We start from the raw sequence: 24,612 nt of genomic DNA on the forward strand, positions 1-24,612 counted from the left end.
GTACTTTATAGTGCTTACACTCTGTTCTGATGGAAAGCCAGTTTTCTCCCATATAATTAGTTGAATCTATGGAGTTTGTAGACTGACAAAATGTCTAATTTGACCACATAAGACTAATATTATTATGTAATAATTCTAATAATACTATTAGCTAGTCCACTGTCTGGGCTATAATGCTTCAGCTGCTGTTACTAAGACTTGAGTAGTTTCACTATAGCCTTAATTAGCTAAAAAGACTGCTAAAGAAAGCTGCAGTGTTAAAATAAAAGATTTTTTATGAGCGCGTAGATAGTTTTATTATGCTTCGGAATTGACAATAGGTAAAGTAGAGCCTTCCTCTAGTAGACTGAAGTAAACATATTATGCTTTATGTTTGTGGCTTAATCTAAATTATTTAACTTTAGCTGTGACTGGTGATTAGAGAAGCAGCTTCTGGGCTGTGAGGTCACTGGTTTGATCCCTTCTATGCCCATGACTGAGTAAGCACTTAAAACCACCCAAACTGCTCTGTGTGTATGTATATACATAGTGAACATACAATGATAACGGGCTACATTTTGGCAGAAAGTGACATTACTCACTTTTGAACATAAGTGCAAACGCAAGGGTGTCTCTAACATGACAAAATGTGTTAAAAATTGCACTACAGAATCATATTATATAAGAAAGGCTGTGGTCAGGATAACAACGGTTGGTGAGTAGCCATCTTGTCAAAGTGACCTGAAGAGAAAAACTGAATCCCTACCAGCTCCAGGGCTGATGACCTCATTGATGCGTTGATAGACATCCTGTGCTTTCTAATGCAAAACCAATATCACAACATTATAATGCAGTACACTACTGTTTCAGGTTCACTTTGCTGTAAATCAGAAACCGGACACTGACCTAGAATCAATGAAAAGAAAATCAATTGAAAAAACATTTGTGCACATTAACAACCTGATATTGATCTGACATCTTTCCTATCATTGATACAGTTACTGTAAATGCTGAAGTTTGAGTTTGAGTTTGAGGTATAGTATCGCTCCTGCAGCATATGCTTTTATAATTGAGATTCTACATTCAGATGTGAAAACTTCATTTATTGTAATCTGATCAGAATGCTGAACATTTTAAGTAAAGCTGCTGTTTGTTACCAGTGTAGGTGGAGGAGGAGCTTCTCCCAGAGCCGGCTGTTGAGTGGCTGATTTTCTGAGCTGTCTGCACTTGCTAACCTCTTGAGGCTACATGACACATGATCTTAAAGAGCTCTCACTGCTCTGGCAAATACTTAAAAGCCACTCTGTATTAAGTTCAAGTGAAAGCTTATCTTTATAACATATTTTTGTCGGCCTGCTCGGGATGTGTGATTGTGTGTGTGCTCTTGTACAACTATCTTTCTGAGGACCAATTTGAGTTTTACACAATTGAATTGAGTGAATATTTATGCAAAGAGAGAATGTTTTGGCCAATCTTTGTGGGTTAAGACTTGGTTTTAGAATACAGTTTGGTTAGGGTTAGGGTAAGTGTATGGGTTAGGCACTCAGTTGAGATGGTTAGGATTAGGGTAAGAGGCTAAGGAAATCTTTAGGTCAATGAATGTCCTCACAAAGATAACCATAGAAACATGTGTGTGTGTGTGTGTGTGTGTGTGTGTGTGTGTGGTGTGCATGTGTTTCATGTGTGTTGAGATAGTTAGCTGAACAATGGCGTGGCCACTGGGCAATTTTCTTACTCTGCACTTAAAATAGTGCACTTAGGATCAAGCATTTACATACAAAAACAGGGGGTTTAACACTGAAAGCCCCTAGACACACACAAAAGTACCGCATCCATCAGTTGTCAAATGACTCATACAATCTATTCTATAGTTCTTTTTTTCCCCCATAAAACAACAGAGGATGTTTGCCAGTGGGGTGAGATAATCTGACTTTTACACTGTACAAAAGAACATTTCCAAAAATGGCCTTGACACAAGGAATGTCATTAGAAATAGAATGACCTCATATATTTTTAAAGCAATCACACTGAAAGAACTGTTCAACATTTTGGAAAATACAGAATTGAAATGAGAAAGCTCACAGCAAGCAGCTGCCAAGCAGCAGAAGAAAAGTCGCTCCATAGTGAAAGCTAGGGTGAAAAAATTAACCCTGGAGGATCAGTGTCTTGCAAGATTACTTGCAAAACCAATACTTTTAATAAAACAACAATATGTTAATAAATTATTTGTGCTTATGTGGTAATGTTATTTCTTAACTAGGAACAAAATAAGAAAAAAAAAACTCTATCACACACATGTAACAAACCCTCAGGGTGACTGTTCATCATTGCGTGCTCATTCGCATGCGGAGCACATTCAGTGCAGAGGCTAGGAAACATGACTAACATTCATGATTGTGTTTGGGATTCACTGGCCATCCACAATTCATTCCATTAGTTACACTCTGCTGCATACATTTCCCTCTGCACGCCCACTGAAACATACCTTCACCTGTGCTTATGTGCATTTACAGTACCACATAAGCAATCTCACACAATTAAACATTTGCATGTTAACGTGCACAGCATGACAACCGTCCTTTCTACAGATCCACTGCAGCATGCTATCTGCATGGATGCATTATTTGGCATCCTTAAGGGCAAGAGAGGTGTGTGTCAGAATCCATACTAGGGGTTGAACAACTTCGGATTTTTTAAAGTCGACTAATATGTGGTGAAAGTCGAGTCGACGTCAGTGGTTGGCGTCACACACAAAAAACACCATAGGAAGTAAAGCTTTGCAACAATTAAATCTATATTCTTGACTTGAATACATGTTGTAAGAAGAAGCTTTTCTGCAAGGTAATTGAAGCTTGAACACAAACACCATAAACACCATCAGTATGAAAAAATAAAAAAACCACGCTCTACAACCACATCAGTAATAGTACTTCACGGCGTGTTGTAAAATCAGATAATGTAGCTGGGAATACAAAAAGCGGTATATCTCCGAATCATTTCCGTGTATAGCAGCTTAAAGTCTAATAACGTGAAATTCACCTGCAGATTGTTGATGTGCAGCCTCCTTTTCTCTGTTACCACAGGTGAAGTTGTTAATTGCCACTGAGAGGATTTGGACCGTTCCTCTGCTGGCGTTCGCGGATGTCTTTTCAGATGAGCTGGGACTGACTTACATATTCTGCATGTAACGGTAAAATGGGCTTCATCTTTAGTGAAGCATTTCTACACGCTTGATGAACCACTGCTAGCTTGCTGCAATGGCCCACTAGGCTCCTCACTTGTCTCCTGGGAGGCGTCCCCGTTGTTATTGTCACGTGATTGGCGACTAGTCGACTTCCTGCTTAAAGCATCATGGCACGTTGACTAGTCAATTCAACCCCTAATATACACACACATATATGCTTATGAATGGATATCAACCATGTTAAGGATGCCCTTTGATATCAAGATTTACATAAATGGAAAAAAATTATCCTTTGTTATCTTTAAGGTTTTCACATTCTGGAGAAACAATTTATAAAATTTTATTGGAGTTTTTGCTCATCTGGACCAACAGTTAACTGATAGAGGGTGTCATAGACATTCTAATGCCTTTTGAGATAAATATGTGATTTTGGGTGTTAAATTAAATAAAAAGATTTTTATCATGTGGTTTCAGGCAGATGTGGCTGTCAAAATGCCACTTTTCGGGACAGATTTTTTTTAAAAAGAATTAAACATGTCAATAAGTGTGCATACAATTTAGTGGCATAACCAGTCAGAACTGTGTGACTCAGCACAGACAAGCTTTACTTGGGTCTGATGGCACTCTGCAGTGATCTAAATATAGCCATGTGGGTAATGTAGGCTGATACGTATGCTCATCTGGCGCTCTACACACTTCTGACCTCCACAGAAAAAAAAATTAAAAATGACATTAAAGAGTCATAATGCTTGAATAACCACATTTTTGTGTAACAGTTACCCTGTTGCTGAGACATACAACAAATTCAGTCATGAATTATCTTCAATAATTCTTCTGTCTAAAGATATAGAATGCACATACAAAACTGAAAAAAAGAATAAATTCCAGATTAGACGAAGACCCCCCCCCCCCCCCAAAAAAAACTCATAACATACTGGTATCTGTGTATGCCACCATTGCCATGGCAACGCAGCCAGCGAGGGAACCGCAGAGCAGAGAGACACGGATGAGGTTAGGCCAAAAAATTAATGGACCTTAGATGCAGATGCACTCACCTCTACACACTGTTCACCGTGAAGGACAAACACAAGCAGCACTATTTACCACATACTGTACATAACAAACATGACGAAAGCAGGAAGGGATGCGTTACAAACATGCCAAAATATGGGACAAGACAAACAGAGAGAAAATTTCCACACGTTATTATCAAATATGAATAATAGTTCATGAGACCAATAGTGTGGACACTGTCAGCTCTCTGATTAACTGAAATCAAATGAAAATTCAGTGCATATTAAGACACTGAGCAAAGAAAAAGAAATGCAGCACTCATATATATTTAAAAGGGACTTCTGCAGGGATTGCTCAACTAAAAACATTCCAACTTTTGCAGTGAGGCAGTACTTACAAATAGATGCAAATTCTTGCAACACAGAACAATTTATGGAGCAATAAAACATTCCTCATAACACTAAAGACCAATTATCAGTGTTTTGATATAAATCTGTATTGTCCCTCATGATCTCACCAGTACCTGAAGTAACATGCTCCTACCAAAAGGTGCATGAGTGATGATAAATAATGGAGGATACAGGTAAGAGAAAGGGATTAGATCAACCATGCACTTCTGATCATTACATTGATGTTTTCAGAATGAGGTGGTATAGGTAATGGAGGGTCATCGGAAGGATAGTAATAAATGTGTGTGTGCAGAGCTTAGCCAGCAGCAGCCACACCAGTTATCACCTGGCTGCCTGCTAATACTGCCGATTAACGTCGAACTCTCACTAACTCTGGGCACACAAATGTATACACACTGACATATGAGGCTCTCCACAGGTGTGGTAAGGGTTGACTTCTGAACTTCAAAGACATATAATGTAAATCTTTTGGTGTTGGAGATTAGCTTTGGTTATACACAGTGTACAGTATATATCAGACATTGCGTCGGCCATTGTGTTTATCTCTTACAAATAATCATTAAAAATGCTATAAAGTTGCTTTAAAATAAATAAACAAATAAAACATTTGGGAAACACATCACTGACTGTCCCTCAGAAGACACACACCTCAACTCTTTCTCATATGCATACCACTCACATACACACTCAGCCCAGCCTCCTGTCTGATTAAACAGGATTGGCCTTGGAGCAGCAAGGCTCCCTGAGCTCAGATTCCCATGCTTACTAAGTGAGTGCACTGCATGTGTGTGTGTGTGTATGTGTCCAACAGAGCATGTCTTGTGTTGTTGACCTCTGGGACAATACAGCACTGTGACATCAGGAAACGTCCATACAGAGCTGCCAGAGACAGAGAGACGGATGGAGGGAAGATAAAGACCAAAGGAGGAACAGAAATTGTGGGAGACGGGATTGGATGGGTGGAACGTGTTGGGAAGTAAGAGAGAGCATAGGCGGAGAAAAATAGAGGAGGGGGAGAAGAAAGGAACATTTGGATTGAGTGAGGGGGAGAGTGAGAAAAGAGATGGAGGGCTGGAGGGAGGGAAATAGATGCACACTGAAGCAGAGGCTTAATTAAAGACAATAATGTTGTTTTGTAGCGCTCTACAACAACAGGCCTCTCAGCCGTGGCCTACTTACAGGGCCAAATGAAAAGGTGGGAAAGAAAGATTGTAAGAGGTAAATGAAGTTTATTACAGGTCATGTCATAGCAATACTGTACTCACTAACTTAGTTATGACCTGGGAACGTAGTGTCAAAGTATAAAGGAAGAAACATTTAGAAGCCTATACAGGTTTTTAATAACACACCAGGAAAGCCAAAACTATATGGAGGAAGACATGATATTAAACACTGAAACAATGACCCAAACTACTCCTTTTAAACTTTCATCAACACTGCATAAAGCCCGCCCAAACGAGTATAATTGTTTCCCAATGGAGAATTCCAAAGCAACTTTCCACCACAAACATTTTGTAGCAGGGGAAGTTGGTCTGCCTTTCAAGCTACTGTATGCTCACTATACGTATGAACATCTTGAAAGCCTGCACACCTGCACGTCAGCACATTTTCTCTATTTAGCAAATAACAGAAAAATGGGACAATGTGGTTTAGTGAGCAGCTTGCCTATGTTTTGGAGGTATGAACAGAACAACAAACTAGCAGCTAGCTTAGCCCAGGGAGTGTATGCTGCACCTCAGAAAACAACAAAGGAAGTGTCAAAATAAGGAACTATCAAATGGAAATTGTAGGCTCTTCTGATGCTTCATTTAAGAAGGTCAAAACAAAGTGAAATTTCACCTGGTGAGATTTGTAGAATTTTAACCACTGTACTACGTGTTCTAGTCTCTAACTGCTAGGGTCTCAACTGAGTGTTCGTATGCTTGCAAGCATTGGATGCAAACGCATGTATGTCTGATCAGAACTTCCAGTCCCCTCTCCTGTTTCCTTGTGCATTGATATTTCCTTGTAATGCATAACCACTCAACAATGAAACTAGCTTTATTTGCTTCAACTGATGTGATGTAGAACACTTAGCTAAACTGTTGCTTAGGCATTTGAAAGAGACAAGGATAGAGAGAGCGAGGCAAATTGTGATTACGTAAATGTCATAATGTATTCTGGTACCGTGGCAGGGTTAAGATAAGGTCATAGCTGACTAACCTTCTTGCTAACCCAGTTATGTACAGCATGGTACAAAACCCAACATCAGCCACTTTGGTTGCATGATCAACTGTATCAGATCGAGTGTACCTCCAGTCAACCGTGAATGGCATGCTATCTGTGAAAGGCAATTAAGCCATCTTGCTCAGATTTCTCCTCTCCTCTTGGCAACAACATGGCTATTTTTTCTCTGCCACCACTTCCCTCTCTTTCTCACACTCTCACTCTTTATCTTTCCCCGTTCTTGTTGCCTGGCAACCACGCTCGTAAATGTGATCCCACTTGTCTCTGATTGGCTGAAGAGACGGCATACCCATGTCAGTGAGAGGAAATGGGGAGACACACATACATCACACACAGCAGTTGTAAATGCACAAGTATCAAACCATTTAAAAACTAAAATGCAACTCTTTTGGGGGTATGCACCTGCATGCTATTTTGGGGTATTATCAAGTGCCTGTTTCTTAAATTTGATGTCTTTTCAGCAGACTGAACCATGCAGCTGTGGCTCAGTAGGTAGAGAGGGTTGTCCATGAACCAGAGGGTTAGCCGTTCGAACCCCAGAATGTGCCACATGCTGAAGTGTCCTTGAGCAAGACACTGAAACCCCAGTTGCTCCCAGTGCGAGGCACTGGTGTGTGTGAATGTGTGTGTTTGTGTGAGCAAACGGGTAGATGTGTCTGTGACTGTAAAGCGCTTTGAGTACCAATAGGTAGAAAAGCGCTATATAAAAACAAGACCATTTAAAACAAGACCATTTACCGTATGTGTACACTGTACAGCATGTAATCTCAATTGCTTGGCATGCTCTGGATAATACTCTGTACAGCGATCAGGCATAACATTATGACCACTGACAGCAAGTAAATAACAATGACCATCTTGTGACAATACAATGTTCTGCTGGGATTATTAGTCAGGTGGTCATAATGTTATGCCTGATCAGTGTATGTGTGAGTGGGGGTATTACCTAGCAAGTGGCACTAGAAGAGGGTGCCATGCTGCAAGCTAAATAAGGGGAACTACTACTTGCTGAGTTTCATGTGTGTGTGCGTTTACATGTAGCTGTTTTAACTTAAGAGGCCTCACATCTGTATGATACCTCTTCCTCCCACCCCAGGAGACAGCCAAATAGTTAATGAGGAAGTGTTGAAGGTTCATCTATTGAAGGTTCAACACACACACAAAGACTCACACACACAGGCATTATTTTTTGGACTTTAAGGTCAGTGACTTCCCAGTAAAAGAATGGAATGTTGAAATAGTCAGCATAAAAAAATCCACAAATAGTGGAAGTTATAGTCAGCTAAAAGGAATCAAACAACTGTAAAAGTAAATTGTAACAGGTACACAGTTAAAGTAGTAATTGTTTTCTAATAAATTATGGCTAAGGCAGATATTGAGCATGTAAGTATGCCACAGCATATATATAGTATGTAAATACACTTTGTTAATGAATACTATTGTTAAAAATCTATTCAACTGCATATAATAATGCAAGGTCAATTGAGTTCATCTTAAAGACCTGTTTGAGCGCTTATGTAGTAGTACTGAAAGTTGGGAACCACTGTCTTAACTGTTCATGAGTGACAGCACAGGCCTGATGTTGAAGACATTCTCGCATTTGTCCACAACAGCGTTCTGTCTTTATTGCTAGCTACTCTCAACACTCCCTCAAGCACAATCCTCTCTGTCTTCTCATACACCTCAGAGATCTGGAACAATTCTCATCCGTTGGTCTGTATTATTTTACTTCCATTTGAGCACATTAATTATCACTTCACCATACAACAATACTTTGTGTTAAATTTTCTTTCTTTACAACAAATCAGTGTATTCTTCTTCTTCCTGTAAATGTAGCGTGTGTAACAATTTTAAACACCAATTCTTAAAATGTTCTCAAATTAATATTCCTACCCTGCTAAAAACTGATTATAAATGAATAAGACCACGGCCAGGAAGGTTGGTGGCCTCTATGCTACTCTATGCCACCAGTAGTATTATTTGTGGTGGTGTTTCTCAAAATCAGCACCCCACATCACTGCTTGTCCCAGTAACTGTCTTCCTTTGGCTTCACTTTCTTGCTATTAGAAAAACAATCAATCTTGCTCTTTCCACATATTGTTGGAGATAATTTTCCATCAAGTAAGTAGAGTGGAATTGAAAAAACGTCAATTCAGTGTGTCTGTATCAACCAGGGAACTATGAAGGTATGGAGCGATATCACTGCTTGTAATCTAGTTTGGCACTCTTTGGGATTCTTGATGTATTTTAAACCAGTGTTTTGACCAGATCTGAACAACTACAACCAGCACAGACCAGTTTAATCTAATGTAATCTGATCTAATAGACTATAGTCAACCTGAAAAGTTTTGCAAACAGTGTTGTCAGGTGTTTTTGCCACAGGATTCCTATGACCTATATATATAAATACACCTGATGTCTGGTGTAACCATGTTAAAGATAAGAGTTTTAAGTGGTGATGTTGTCCTAATAAGCCTTATATGATTATGAATAACCTGCTATAGCCAGAGAAGTTGTAAAAAGGTAAAAACATATTCCTTTGGTAAACATGTAAACAGTAGCCGGCCACTGCCAGACAAACAAATGTGAATACATTTGAAACTTCTCAGTTAGGCTTTGATTTCCAATGGGCATTATCAATAGACACAGGCCAAATCACCCCTGTATGCAGTTGGACAGACCAACAAACAGTCAAAGAAAGGAAAATAAAAAAATGATCTTCCCCTTGTTAGATAAGCTGATTGAGCACAGGCAAGTCTGAGATCTGTTTAAACAGGAGAAGGGCCAGACACAAATGAAACAGGCAAAAGACTCATGAACTCTCAGATTTCTAGGGTTCCTAAGCTACTGTATATAGGCAGTGAAGTAACTGTGAATGTTAAATGTATATTTTTGGTTCCTTTCAAACCTAAAATACAATCAAACCTGTGTTTGCATCTTTATTTTGTTACCATGCTACTGTACCAAAGAACAAAGGAGAATTCAGATCTGTATCTACACACATAAACATGTGAATGCACATGTTTATGTGTGTTTATGTATTAAAAAGATTTATGATATTCATTATGAAACCTTGTATATGGACGCAGGCACACAGCCTGGCAATAAAACCACCAGGCATTCTGTACCATCATCCTCATCAACACTCTCTCTCTCTCTCTGTCACACTTACACACACACACACACTTACACACATATACACACCCAAACTTGTCTTTCAATCTTTGTGAGGATTTTACATTCACCATCTCAAATAAGTGCCAAACCCTAAGACCTATAACCAAAGGGTTAAAAAATTGTTTTAACTTTAGCCCAGGCAATGGCCCAACAAGGACAACATTGCCCCACAATGTTAGTATTCCGCAAGGGTTTGATCCCCACAACTCAATAAGCCAGATCACACACAAACATAGATACATACACACACATAGTGGCGGTTTATTGCTGTGCGCTGTGCCAAGTGAGCATTGTGAGAGTCTTGGGATTGAGCCTGGTTTTACTGCTGCTGTAGAGACAGGGGAGGGGGAAGAGGAGCCCACATAAAGAGATGCATCAGCATCATCATCATGATCATCATCAGCATTAATTCACACGTAAAACTGATACAGTTTTACCCGTTGCTGTTCCCCTTTTAGCGGTTAAACTGGGGATTAACTCGGCCCCCTGTCTATGCGCCAACACATGTTATACATTATTGGAAAGCCTCATTTCTTGAGATTAGAATGATGCACACCTTTTCAAAATATACACTACCGGTCAAAGGTTTTAGAACACCCTAATTTTTCCAGTTATTTATTGCAATTCAAGTCGTGCAAGTCCAATGAATAGCTTGAAATGGTACAAGGGTAAGTACTGAACAGCCAGAGGTTAAAAAAAAAGGTTTGGTTACCCAAAACTGAAAAATAATGTACATTTCAGTATTATAGAAAAAGGCCTCTTTCAGGGAACACGAAGTGGGTTAACAGTTTAAAGCTGTTCTGCAGCAATGAAGGTTGAATCAGCCTTGAAAGCTGGTGCTACTAGTTCCTACAGGTGTTCCAACTTTTCTTGGTTACTTACAACCCCCTCTGTCTGCATAGAAGCAGTGTTGAAACACACTGTGGTACCAGACCCTCATGAGCATCAGGTGAACAGTACTGTACTGCAGAAAGTAGCGTGTCGCTACAAAATTGGCGAGAAAAAGGCAATTAACAATGGAAGAGAGACAGACCATCATAACACACAAAAATGTAGGTCTTTCCTACAGGGAAACTGCAAAGCAAGTCAAGGTGTCAGTGAGTACAGTTTTCTTCACCATCAAAAGGCAGGGAAACTCTGACAGGAAGAGGTCTGGCAGACCCAAAGCCACAACTGAATCAGAGGACAAGTTTCTGAGAGTTAACAGCTTGCGTGATAGGCGGCTCACAGGACAACAGCTTCAAGCACAGCTTAATAGTGGTCTATTATAGCAAAGTCTCAGTTTCAACTGTGAAGAGAAGACTTCGAGCTGCAGGTTTGACAGGACGAGTTGCAGCAAGAAAGCCATTGCTGAGATGTCAGAATAAGACAAAGAGGCTCGTCTGGGCCATGAAACACCGCCATTGGACTACTGAAGACTGGATGAAGGTATTATGGACTGATGAATCAAAATTTCAAATCTTCGGTTCATCACGCAGGATCTTTGTACGCTGTCGAGTAGGCGAGAGGATGGTTCCACAGTGTGTGACATCAACTGTCAAACATGGAGGAGGAAGTGTGATGGTCTGGGGCTGTTTTGCTAGATCCAGGGTCGGTGACTTGTACAGAGTGAGAGGCACCCTGAACCAAAACGGCTACCACAGCATTCTGCAGCACCATGCAATACCCTCTGGTATGCGCCTAGTTGGTCAGAGGTTCATCCTACAGCAAGATAATGACCCAAAACACAAGTCCAAGCTATGCCAGAACTACCTCAAGAAAAAAGAACAAGATGGTAAGCTTGAAAACATGGAGTGGCCAGCACAGTCTCCAGACTTAAAGCCCATCGAGCTGGTTTGGGAAGAACTGGACAGAAGAGTGAAAGCCAAGCAACCTACAAGTGCCACACATTAATGGGAACTTCTGCAACAGACTCGGGAAGAACTTTCTGAAGAATATTTAATTTCTATTGTAGAAAGAATGCCACAAGTGTGTTCAGCTGTTATAGGTGGCTACTATGATGAGTCAATAGTTTAGAATACACTTTGCCCTGTAAACTGATTCCATGATTTCTTTTTCAACTCAAATTGCTCATTTATTCTATGCTTTCATTTCAGAGTGCAATGAGACACTAAACTGAATCATTTTCAGTAAAAAAATGGAAAAAGTGTGGTGTTCTAAAACTTTTGACCGGTAGTGTAATCATAACTGGAGGCTCAGTAAACACTTATATCAGACCAGTTGCAAACACAAAATGAGTTGTATACATACAACTCATCTGTTGAGCCTCACAGTATTCCAAGAGCAGATAAAACTCCAACAGAAATGGTCCTGTTACTGTTTATTGTGCTGTTAATGTCCTCCAGTAAAATAGTTCACACCAAGCCGTTGATCTATATTGGCACAATGTATGCTGCAGCAAACCTTCACAATGCCTGTTAGAACATCATATACAGTATAACATCCATATAAGTCAGTTAGCTAGCATGTATTTGCCACACCATAATATCAAAACAGCTCTAATCTCTGAACCTTTGATTGACACCTCTTTTGACCCAATAGATGACGGTTTACCGTGTCTACAGTTTCACAATACCTAGCGAGTGGCTTGTGCGCAAAAGGTACTTGCTCTTATTCTTTTGTATGAAGCCAATTACAGCACACTTTACTGGTGAGAGGCGCATTGAATAATTAATGAATTTCTGAAAACAACGACACGCAGGTTGACGGGTGGCGTTTCTTCCCAAAGCGACCAGCCATGTGCGCTTACCATGCTGTGGCACTCAACGTGCCACCAAAACACTAGGCATCTAAGTGTAACCTTTCATTAGAGTCCAAGATCATGACTGATACCAAGTGTCTCCAAATGGCACACTCTTGGCACGCCTGGTGCTGTCCTTAGAAAAAACTGTGTAAAATAGTAATTTTATGTAGTGTTATTGTCAAATTTGTAATGGGACTAGGTAAGACTTCAAGCTGTGGTCTCATTGTGCTTCCAGTCCACACTGCCAAGTCATTTTGAAGGCAAATATTACTGAAAAATTATTTTATGGCAGACATAAAATTCTTCTTTTTCCAACTCCTATTACTCAGTGCCAGTAGCTTAGACAGATTCTGACTGGAGAAGAATTCAGAGTGTTGTCTTTCAAAATGGGGGAGCTGTGGAGTAGTGGTTAGAGGTACAGTTTGGGGCCGAAGGGTCCCAGGTTCGTCTCCCGCCGTGTCCAAGCCTGAGGTGCCCTGAGCAAGCATCTAACCCCCAAATTTCTCCCCGGGTTCGGTCCTTAGAGGCTGCAGCACACTGCTCCGTGTGAATGACTACTGCGTGTGAACGACTGGATGGGTCAAAATGCAGAGAGATAATTTCCCCTTGTGGGATCAATACAGTATCCAAAAAAAAAAAAAAAAGGGGGCCAAACCATGCCTGTAGTCCAGATGGTTCAAGAACCTCTTTAAATTTGGGAGTTTCTCATTCTGGTCGACGGCTCCCTTATACAATTGGACCGGAAGAGGGTGGTGCCAGAGGAAAAGAATATGTGACACAAATCAACTCTTAACAGGTTTTATTCAAAACAGACTTTATATTTTAAAATAATTTGATCTAAAAATGTCTAAAAGCATTTCTAGCCACATACTAAAGAATAATCTGTATCACAGAATGTACCTTTATATGTACCTGTACCTGTGTCAGATTACTATGAGTAAAAGAATTTGAACAAAGAGCAAAACAGTGTTTGTCGTCTATCTTCACCAAAAAGTCCAGTAAGGCCAGTGTCTGCTTAAACCTACCGATGCAGCCCAAATCAGAGAAGCAGGGGCGTTGTGTGTTTGTTAATGTACTTCCATTTCACTACAGGATTCTGACACACAAACACATACACATGTAAAACACATGGTTTGCCCAGGGGAAAGTGAATGTTTGGGCTACGAGAGGGAGTGGAGAGTACATCTAAAAGTGCACTCACACTCCCCCCACACTAGGGAATTCACAAACACTTGCACACTTCCTACTGCTAGATTTCACCCAGTTGCTAAACCTCTCTCTCTCCCTAAAAAAACACACACCATCACAGACACAAGAACTGTTTCTCTCACCCTCTATGCTCCCTCCCTTGACTTTATTAGCTTGGGAGGAAAACTGAATACGTCTGATGGGTAAACATTAGGGAGTCAGCAGCTTCTGAGGTACCTTTCCCATTATTCACAACACATAGTATGTGATGCAATATACATGTTTGTTCAATGCACATGCTACCATGGTAGTATTCTAGTAATTACTTTATAGTAATGGATATCAAGTCCATTTTGTGTCCTCTATTCCTCAAAAAAATATGAACGTTTTCCAGCAGAACGTTGCATTGTCACAAGATGATAACTGTTAGTTATTTCACCTGTCAGTGGACATAAAGTTATGCCTGATCAGTGTATATTCTCAGTTTTCTCCCGTATTTGATCACAGATCAATGAATTTCCACCTGATGATGACAGAAAAAAACCAAAGGTGCTTTTAACACCTGGGTGTAAAAACCAAAAACCAGAAGCGTTTAAGCCTCATGTCGGTTACTTTAGGCTGGTGAACACAGTAATCGTACTCTGTTCTGGAACAACTTAACCAAGCTGAGCCCGGTTAGAGAGGGTGGTCTCAGCCCAATTGCAACCGCTCCCTGGAACGTTTTATTTGCAGTGTGAACACACATTACCCACAGTCTGATACGACTACTTTATAATTATATAACCAAGCAGTTTACTGTCTTTGTGTGTGAAGTGTAGACAGAGGTGCCTGGCAGCACATTGCTGGTTCTTTGAAGGTGTGGTGTAGCATCAGCAGTGCACCTTCTCATCATATATGCATGAACATTATTTTCTACACAGCCTATGCCTGATATATACAGAACTCTACAGAACTCTGGTACACGAATCACAAAACAGTAATAAATACCAGTACCCACACTCTCTGCTGATGCTTCATTTCTGATTTGATTATTCCCTGATTGCTTAAAATCCAAATTTCCAACAAAATAATGACCAATCACAAAACTTTACGAGAATATTGTGTCGAGGGCGTGTCAGAACTTTGTCTCGATTACTTTGTCTCGATTTCCCTGTGACAACAAACCGAAAATGCTGAAATAGGAACGAAACACGGGTGTGAAATCATCCTAAGACATCACACAATGCAGGGAAACAGAAATGTGTGCACCAGATGTCATGGCATGGTAATTTCCTCCTAAAGTCCTTGTTAAGGCTTACATTGACCATCGTAAAGAATGAGATCGTTTGTTCCTTTTTTTCTTTGCACCAAGCTCAAGATAACATTTTGCAGTACTTAAGTTCACATGAAATTTGTTGTATGTGAGTCCAATGGCATTGCTAAAAGAGGCCTACAAAAAGGAGTGTTGGTACAAGAGCAGAGCACAAGACCATCAGTACCCTTTGAGCTTAATTCACACAGTGCAATAAGAGGCACATTGATACAGTGGATGGCAGGAAAACAGAGAGCACCGTTATTGGTGCCCTCCTATGCCTCCATCCATCTAACAAATATTACATAGTAATAGCAGTCATTGTGTAGCAAAGAAACTACAAAGAGCCTCTGATGAACTTAGTGGCAGCACGTGTTATATTTTAGCCCTGTGTGTGTGCGCGGGTGTGTGTGTGTGTGTGTGTGTGTGTGTGTGGCACTGTGTAATGAGCTGACAAAGCTTCGTGACTTCCTGTCTGGCCTGTAAAAGCAGCATGAGCCTCTTCCTGTATCCTCTGCTATAGAAGCCCACCTGGGACTAAACACAGACATAATCATCACACACACAGCCTGGCAGCTGCACCTAATAAGTCAAAACATGACAATAAATTCTGTGTGTATATAGCCTTATAGTCCTCATTTCCCCTTTTCTTCCCTCAGTGGAACCATAGTACTGTATTCCATGGCCATCAGTAGGCGGTGAGTATTTGTCTGACCTTCTCAGCTCTCAGCCCACACTCTATCAACAGTAGTGCCAAGCTTTAAGCCCAGGCATAGAATATCAAATATGTCAAGAGTGTCAAGCAAAAAACATAAAACAACAATCCATAGGCCACATTTGTAAAGTTCAGTGATGCTTTGGCAGAGTAGAGCACAAGAAAAGGCTTGACATTCAAAAGTCAGAAGACGGATGTGAAGCAGAGACGCAGAAAACATCTTATTACAGTCTCATGATAGAAAAATAATGGCCATTTCTGAGACTGAGAAGTCAAGCAACTTGCTCAAAAGCAGTCAAAATACTGTTTAAATGTAGGCCTGTTTGTGACATTTGTCCTTATCATACACTAGTCAGCCTGGTATCATCTAAACGTCCTATCGCCCTACCCCTGTCCTAAACCCTAACCCTAACAATCCCAAGCGTCATTTACCACCATAAAATGACATGCGAAAAGCTTATAATATAATAATACCGTATAATGATTTCCATGACACACAAAAATGTGACTGTAGTGGCATTATGCAATGCCATGACATATCACCTAGGTATAACATGATCAGAGGTTGCGCTAGACTTTTTCATTGTCTGTCATTCTGACAGACAGGGTCATAAAAATCCCGTCATAATCTATTTTTACCCGTCACTTTAATTTTTTAAAATGATAATAATGATATATTCAATAGCAATAAAGTTTCATTAACTTTAAGTACTTTTTCAGAACAGTATTGACTTTAAATGGTAAAAAAAAAAAAAATTGTGCTGCCGACACGTCTTGTCCGTACTCGGACCGGGACTGCTAGCGCTAACAGCTCTTAGACGATACCGTAGGGTTGAGGTGCTTCGGTGGTGTGCAAATTCCATTTTGGTAGCCGTTAGCCGCATAGACAGAGACATATATATTGTATATATGTCTATGGTTAGCCGAGCTCTGACGTGTGCATCAGTATAAACGGTGTACCAAGAAATTGTGCACTGACAAAAGTTTTGCGATGTTTGGAATGCAAACTGCGATTAGAGACAAGAGCCAATTAATAATGTCACTCGCCACCAAGTGGTCAGAGGTGTGAATTGCAATCTGTCAAAATGACAGAAGGCCTTCAGATTTTTCCGTCACAGTTTTAACGGTCAATGACGGAAAATATTCGGTGAAAGCGACCCCTGAACATGATCCATGGAAATTCAGTTGGAATTTGGAGACAAATGTATTACTAGAGATAATAGTTGTTCTGCACACTGATTTTACACTTGATCACATACATGGGTTGAACGACTTTGGATTTTTTAAAGTCGACTAATATATAGTGAAAGTCGAGTCGACGACCAGTCGATGACTCCATACATAAAACACAGTAGAAAGTAATGCTTTGCAACAATGAAATCTATATTCTTGACCTGAATACATATTGTAGCATCTCACTCATAAGAAGCTATGGAGGCTTTTCTGCAAGGTACAGGTGCAAGGCTTGAACACAAACTACTGTCGGCCATAGCCGCTAAAGCGTCATGGCACAGCAGCAAAGTCGACTAGTCGGTACAACCCCTAGCTCTCCTTGACCACAAATAATTTTGGAGTGCAATTCAGTTTCTTCAGCACCTTACAGGTGCCAGTAAGGACTGCAATGATTCTGCAGGCTTGTGGTGGCACAACCAGTTACAGAACATTTCCACTGCGGAAACATTCTCAGGTGAACAGATTCAACCTCAGAATATATCAACCTTCAGAAACCCATTTTGATTGCAATGCAAACGACTTACTTTAGTCATTTTTTCTGTCTAAGTAAATAGTGCAGTGCAAGCATTCAGTAGACTGGTTGATAATCTGCTGCAATGTGGAGAGCACTTCAGAGGAGTAAAAACATACCACAGACAACATACTCATGCAGGCACATTATAGTTGTCTGAGCTGGCCAGTGGTTCTTTCTTAAGCACAGATGCACACCACACCCACTCTCATCCTACCTCTGGTGTTTGTAGCCATGTCTGCCACCTTCTGAAAGGCATCGAGGAAGGCCACAGCAGCCAAAACAGTGGTTCTAGGTGGACAGAAAATGCTAATCACTTATGGAAAATGCCATCATGAAGCTTTACTGAATGACCACTTGCTTTAACTATATTTACATGTTCAGTGGACACTGGTTTTGCACTGGTAATGCAAAAATCGTCTGGTCAATGAATTTGCAAGCAGAATATTTATTGTTATGATCATTTTTTTAGCAATTGTTTGCAAAAAAAACAACAAAAATGAAGGGCTGTATAAGTGATAACAGCAAAATGAAAATGCTATGGAAATCAGTGAACATATAGGTGTCAATTAATTTCCGCCAATAAACAGTACTGGCATCAGCCATCAAAAAAGAGAGAAAAAACATATGACATAATTTTTACATTAAATTTATATTTCTTGTCAATGTTCATTTATTTTTCTCTTTGCACTGGAGCTTACCGGAGCTGGGAATGCAACTTGGTGGCCTTGGCGCTGAAGTCCTCCCACACAGGATAGGAGCACTGGCAATACAAAGACAGCAAAACATGTTAATACTGACAAATATTACTTAGTAATTGATGTTTCTGGCATTTATGTCTGACACCAGGACAGTAATAAGTAAATGTGGAATCAGGAAGTATTTTGTCAACTAACTCGAATGGCGCTGGTCCAATAAGTCTTAATAATAGTACTAAACCAAACTATGCAGAATAAGAACAGACCTAAAGTAGCAACAAAAGCAAAGGGTAACAAGAAAGACACACAATATATTTAAGGGGGCTCATATCTACAACTCAACCACCGCAGCATTAGCTTCCATTCATCTTTGTAATTATAAGGGAGTCATGGCACAGTCTTTTGATTTATTTATCATTTGGGCTAATTTCCTTCAGCCTACAAGCCAGTCATTTTGAGCTATGACAATGAATGTACAGTAAACGTACAGTGAGCTGCTTCTTGAATGAGAGTGGGTGAGGAAGAAGACTGTCTATGGCAGGGATGGGCAACTGGCGGCCTCACTCGACGTGGCCCTTGGATTAATTTTTGAAAATTCTAAATCGGAATCCTCTACGGCACTGAATCAGTTGTAATGACACAGTTGGCCACTAGATGGCGCCTCTAATGCACACCATTCACTCTACCAGTGAAGAAGAGACGTTGCGCCGTGGCTAAGGGCGGAGGAGAGAGAAAACTTGATCGAGAAAATCGTGTCGTTCAGGTGAAAGAAGGTTATCTGTTTACAGAATGTAAAGGCAAACCTATGTGCTTAGTCTGTTTAGAGACGCTATCTGCCATGAAAGATTTCAATTTAAGTTGCCGCTACAACACGTTGCACAAAGCTAAATACGAGAAGTATAAGCTGCAAGGGCTGCTATCGTAGCGGACCTTAAATCAAAAGTACACAAACAAAGGTGAGGTAGAGTGGATATACAGTGGAAATGTTAAACTGTTTCTTGGTGTAAAAATACACAAATTAATTAAAAAAATAAAATAAAATCACAGTAAGTGGTTATTTTTTGTTTGCTTCAATAAACACACACACACACACACCCACACACACATATATATATATATATATATATATATATATATATATATATTCTAATTATACACGCACAAACATATTTAAAATGGCAGTTTTATCATATCTGGTTAAGTGTGCGGTCCTATGTGGCCCTCTGGTAGCATTGTGGCCCCCTCCATCATTTAGGTTGCCCACCAGAAAGCCCAATTATTCACCTTCTCATTCATTTTCCTAAGTGTCTTTGGAGGAAAAATTGAAATATAAGGGACACATTCATGGAAAGACACTCAGTGTCCATTTGTGTTATTTAACAATATTCAAATAACATAAAAGGGTTCAAATCTGATAATGACAATAAGTCACTTTCCTGTTTCCCATGCTTGCCTTTGGGAGGAAACACAGCTTGGATCCAACAAGGAAGTTAGGATTTGACATATTTATCTGACAAAATGAATGCATAATACATAAATGCAGTATAAGCAGAGCCGGAGCCAGACTTATAGGCTAAACTCCCTGGCTTGCTGTCTATGGAGCCAAACTTCATCCAAAAATCACTGGACTTCAATGGCATAGTGATAAACCTGTGTGAGATCCATATAGGTTGCTGAAGTGAGATTCTCTTCCAATAAGGTAAGCCCAAGGCTCAAGACCTCTTCACATTTGCTGAAACAAGGCAGTGTTCCTTCTGTAACTCTGTATCTCAAATGTGATGGTGATATATAGATGAGTCTAATCCAATTGTTAGCCCATCCACACAATATCACCACCAGCTGCCACTGTCTGGTTTGTATCTGGTTCTGTATCTGTATCTGAATCTTATACACATTTTATATAATTTGTTATTATGGTAACTGCACACTATGAAGCATTAGTAAAATACAAATGCTTTATTCTTACGGTTAATGATATTTTCATCCTTTGCTAATGATCGGTTTATTATTTATGAATTAAACATTAAAGTATTTACAAAGCCATTATAAAGGAGTAAGGAGTTATTAGTAGTTCATATTAATGCACTACTTAAATGTACATTTATACTGTAATCTCATAAAATACTTTTTTTTCTGTAGACTTCCACCACTACAGTAAAAATAAACTAAACCTCTATAATCTGATATAATAGTAAACATCTTACATTGCTGGATAATTAATGAACTTCTTCAGCCGGGTGGATCAACTAATTTCCATAAATAATAAGTAATTACTAATAAATAAAAGGTATACAAAACAATGGTGATTGTGTTGTGTTTGCCTCATTTTCTGTTGACAAGATAACTGAACGTTTAACTCTCCTTTGTATAGCCTTTATAAGGCATAGCTAGTCCTCAGTTTAGAATAGCTCACGCAAATAATTTACTAATAATTTACTACCTGAATTAACCAAGAATTACAGTAAGAATATGTTTATAAACCATTTATTAACAAATATTAAACTATTAATATATAGAAATAACATACAAATAACATGTATACGTGTACATTTAAATAGTTTACTATTCATTTACTTACACTTTCTAAATGAGCTTATAAAGCCCTGATAACTAGTTTGTAAATACTTTACTTTATATATAATAAACTGATAATATAAAAGATAGTATGAAAAAATGAAAATAAATATGGATAAAGCATTTATGCATTTATATACTGCTGACTAATGTCTATTAATGTAGGAGTAATGCTTTATAAATGAAGTATTTACTAATGCTTTATTAATGCTTCATAGTGTGCAGTTATTATAGTGTTACTGTTATTATTTTATGTATTATATATAGTTTTATATTACGTAAATGCACAATTCTATAAGCATTTCATTACAGTCTTTTGTGTACTTCACATTCTTTGTTCTCCTATAGCTTTTCTCTTTCTTGCAAATCCATACACATAGACACACACCCCTATACCAGTCTTTATCTGTACCCTGCTCCTCCATTTTACCCTCGCTTCACCTCTTCCTTCATCCCCCCAAAAAAACCTCATCTCCTCCCAGTGCAGCCACCTAATCCACCTACCCAAACACACACACGTAGATATACAGAACCCTTGACAGCCACTGGCATCAGGCAGCATCAAAGGATTTGCCTTGAACAGCTAGGATCGTTAACACAATTCAAAGCTGAAGCCGTGTCTCTAATGGATGCTGCTCCCCCATCCTCCCAGCTCGTCTTCAGACTGGATGACTGCTCTATCTCGCATCCCAGGCCTCGCTTTATTACATTACACTTGATCCAGGTTAACCTATAACCCTGTTAAACGCTTGCAAATTGTGTGCATGGGGGTCGAGGGATGTATTTCTATCAGCACAGGCCAAAACATCTTCACAAGAACAGTAAGGTACGGGAATTCTGCTGGTATGAAAAATAAACTTATGGAAACAGGGAGGAATGAAGAATGAAAGTGAAGGTGAACACTAAAAAGAAAATGGGTGGCGTGTGTGTCTGTGCGTGTGTGTCAGGGGGCTTGGGGATCATGTCGTGATGTCAGACTGGCACAGACAGTAAGGGCGGTGTACTCTTTGATCTGTCCTGTTTGATGTGGCTTAATTTGGTCTGAAATCACAGTCCTATTTCCCCATGGTACAGAAAGCTACCCCCTCCATCCCCCAACACACAGACACAAACACACATTAACCCTGCTTCCTCCCCCTGCAGCCTGTTTGAAGAGCCCTGTGTAGCTTAAGTAGTGTGGATGGGAGATAAAGCACAGTGATGCCCTCCTCCCCGGTACACACACCCTCATCAAACACACAGGGGGCACCGCACTTTATTAGCATATTTTCGGCAAGCCTGGTGGCAAGTGACCAAGTGATGATTGACCGTGGATTGCTTCTTGCTTCTTAAGTTGCAGGCCTTCACCTCTACACACTTTGTACTATTAGCAGCCCAAAAATGCATATGTAACTACAATTTACACATGTTTACGCCTCACATGCCGGCTATTGACAGACAGCTAGGCTAGCAAGGAAGGCGTTGTCAGCTAAACTCAAAAACCACCAATAAAACCAAGTGCAGTATTGGCAAAGAAGCTAAATTTTAATTCAATCAACACTCACAATCACACAGAAAAAAAAAACATTAACTTTATGACGTTATGTTCTACTGTTTCTAAATTTTGCCTCAGACGTGCTTGGCAAGCTTTCAGAATGGACAGAAAGGACCGTGCTCCTTAAATAGCACAACTAGAAAGTTAGGAATAGAGGAACAATTACATTACTAATACTATCACTATACACTCTGTCCTGGAACATGATGGGTGCCTATAGAGTATGAGTAGTAAGACAGACATTTTTTTTCCATCAAAGTAGCTGTCATTCAGAAATGTAATCTATTTTGGGGTGTTTTTGCTCAAAAATGGCATCAAGACTTTGGCCCAACAATTCACACTTTTCTTTTGAATATTCTTACATTAGATGCAGAGAGAGAGAGAGAGAGAGAGAGAGAGAGAGAGAGAGAGAGAGAGAGAGAGAGAGAGAGAGAGGGGCCGCCAGTGTCAAAGATCTGCAGCATAACTTAAGTTTTGCATTTAGGGAGGTTGCGATGCTCTCTGCCTGCTCCATAAATGCATGGAGCCACCAGAAAGCTCAAAGACCGCGACCATAATCACATGATTGTACGACTTGGGATATCACAGTGGCCCAGAGGCAAACAGATCAGTGCGTGAGAGACACAGAGCAGGAGTGAGTGTGTGAAAAAGCTTTTGGACTGTATACAATTACATCACCACTTCCTGTGTCATGAAAAACATAGCAGGGCATGCATGATTGCCTCATGAGCACACACACACACACACACACACACACACACACACACACACACACACACACACACACACAGACAGACACATACTACTTGATCCATCAGTATAAACATATCACAGTTAAATGTTAACCCAGCCTTGTTCCCGGTCTCCCATATTTCTAAGCGGATCAGTTTCTAAACACTAACTGTGTTGTGTGTGCTATTATGCAGTCAGAAAAATTAGGGAAATTTCCAACTTTATCCACTTCACCTCAATACTTTGGCCGTCATTCTTACTTTTTATCCTCCCTTCCTTCCTTTTTCCTTTCTATGATGAATACAGTCTTATACAGTCTGTTTACATTCTCCATGGACATTTTGGATAGTCATAACATTTATGGCATGGTAACTTGTATATACTTTGTATTTTGTATCTTGTTCTGTTCCTGTTTTTTTTTTTGCACCTTAAATGTCTGTACTTGCACGTTAAGCTGCTCACTGTGCCTTAAATTGCCCCCCGGGGACAAATAAAGTTTTCTGAATCTGAATCTGAATAGCTATTTGCTCAAAAGCAGCAAAACTATTGGTTTTTAATATTTGAAAATTGCAAAGTGGGAACTAGTCAATGTCATTTGATGAATAGAACAATCCAGACAGTCAATGCATCAGTCAATTTTACAAATGAACTTAAAACCTAAACAAGCAACTTGATTTACATTAACAAGGTAATAGATCCACCCACAAGATGCCGGAAGCTCAAGGCAACATAATCACTTTTGGTCTGGCTGTAACTTAAGTCCTAACCCTAGATACAGTTTTCACCTCCTCCCTCTGTCCTTCCTTCTCGTCAGTGACAGTCCCTGATATTCAGTTCCGTTTCAGTTCAATTTTGTTTATATAGTGTCAATAACAATATAAATTGTCTCAAGACGCTTTATAAAATCCAGTCTAAAACCTGGCCTGAAACCCCCAGAGCAAGCCTGAAGGCAACAATGGCAAGAAAATACTCCCTTTTAACAAGAAGAAACCTTGAGCAGAACCCAGCTCATATGGAGGGACCCATCTGTCTAAGGTCAGCCAGGTAGAGACAGAAAAGAGAGAGAACAGCAGGAGGAACAAGATAAACATACCGTACATCTGTCATAGATACATACATCTGACTAAAGTGTACATGTAGAATCTGATGATGATACAAATACAAGATATAGCTGATGATGTTACATGACAGTTTGAGAATATAAGGGGAATCATAGGCAGGTTGGAGAATTGTTCATTCAGGTAGGAGTGGATAACTGGAGGAGGCCATGAAGACTGGGCAGGCTGATGAGACCACGACAACAGATGTAGTATGGAGCTCCACAGGAAACACACAACTCCAGGCCAGAGATACTCACAAGAAGACGGAGGAGGAGGGGAGCATATACATGGATACATTTGAGT

The 24,612-nt window shown here is 39.8% G+C and overlaps 1 protein-coding gene across 1 annotated transcript in view; it reads right to left on the reverse strand.

Moving 5' to 3' along the window:
* mtss1lb (MTSS I-BAR domain containing 2b) overlaps positions 1 to 24,612 on the reverse strand; it is a gene marked incomplete at its 5' end in the record, with an annotated part of 69,923 nt that overhangs the window by 30,829 nt on the left and 14,482 nt on the right. The window contains 2 exons of the mRNA XM_084541335.1: positions 17,889 to 17,962; positions 18,373 to 18,434. Coding sequence (XP_084397461.1) covers positions 17,889 to 17,962; positions 18,373 to 18,434 — 136 coding nt within the window. The remainder of the gene's footprint in view (positions 1 to 17,888; positions 17,963 to 18,372; positions 18,435 to 24,612) is intronic.

Source organism: Chelon labrosus (genome assembly GCF_963514085.1).
Source record: "Chelon labrosus genome assembly, chromosome: 3".
Classification (NCBI taxonomy): Eukaryota; Metazoa; Chordata; class Actinopteri; order Mugiliformes; family Mugilidae; genus Chelon; species Chelon labrosus.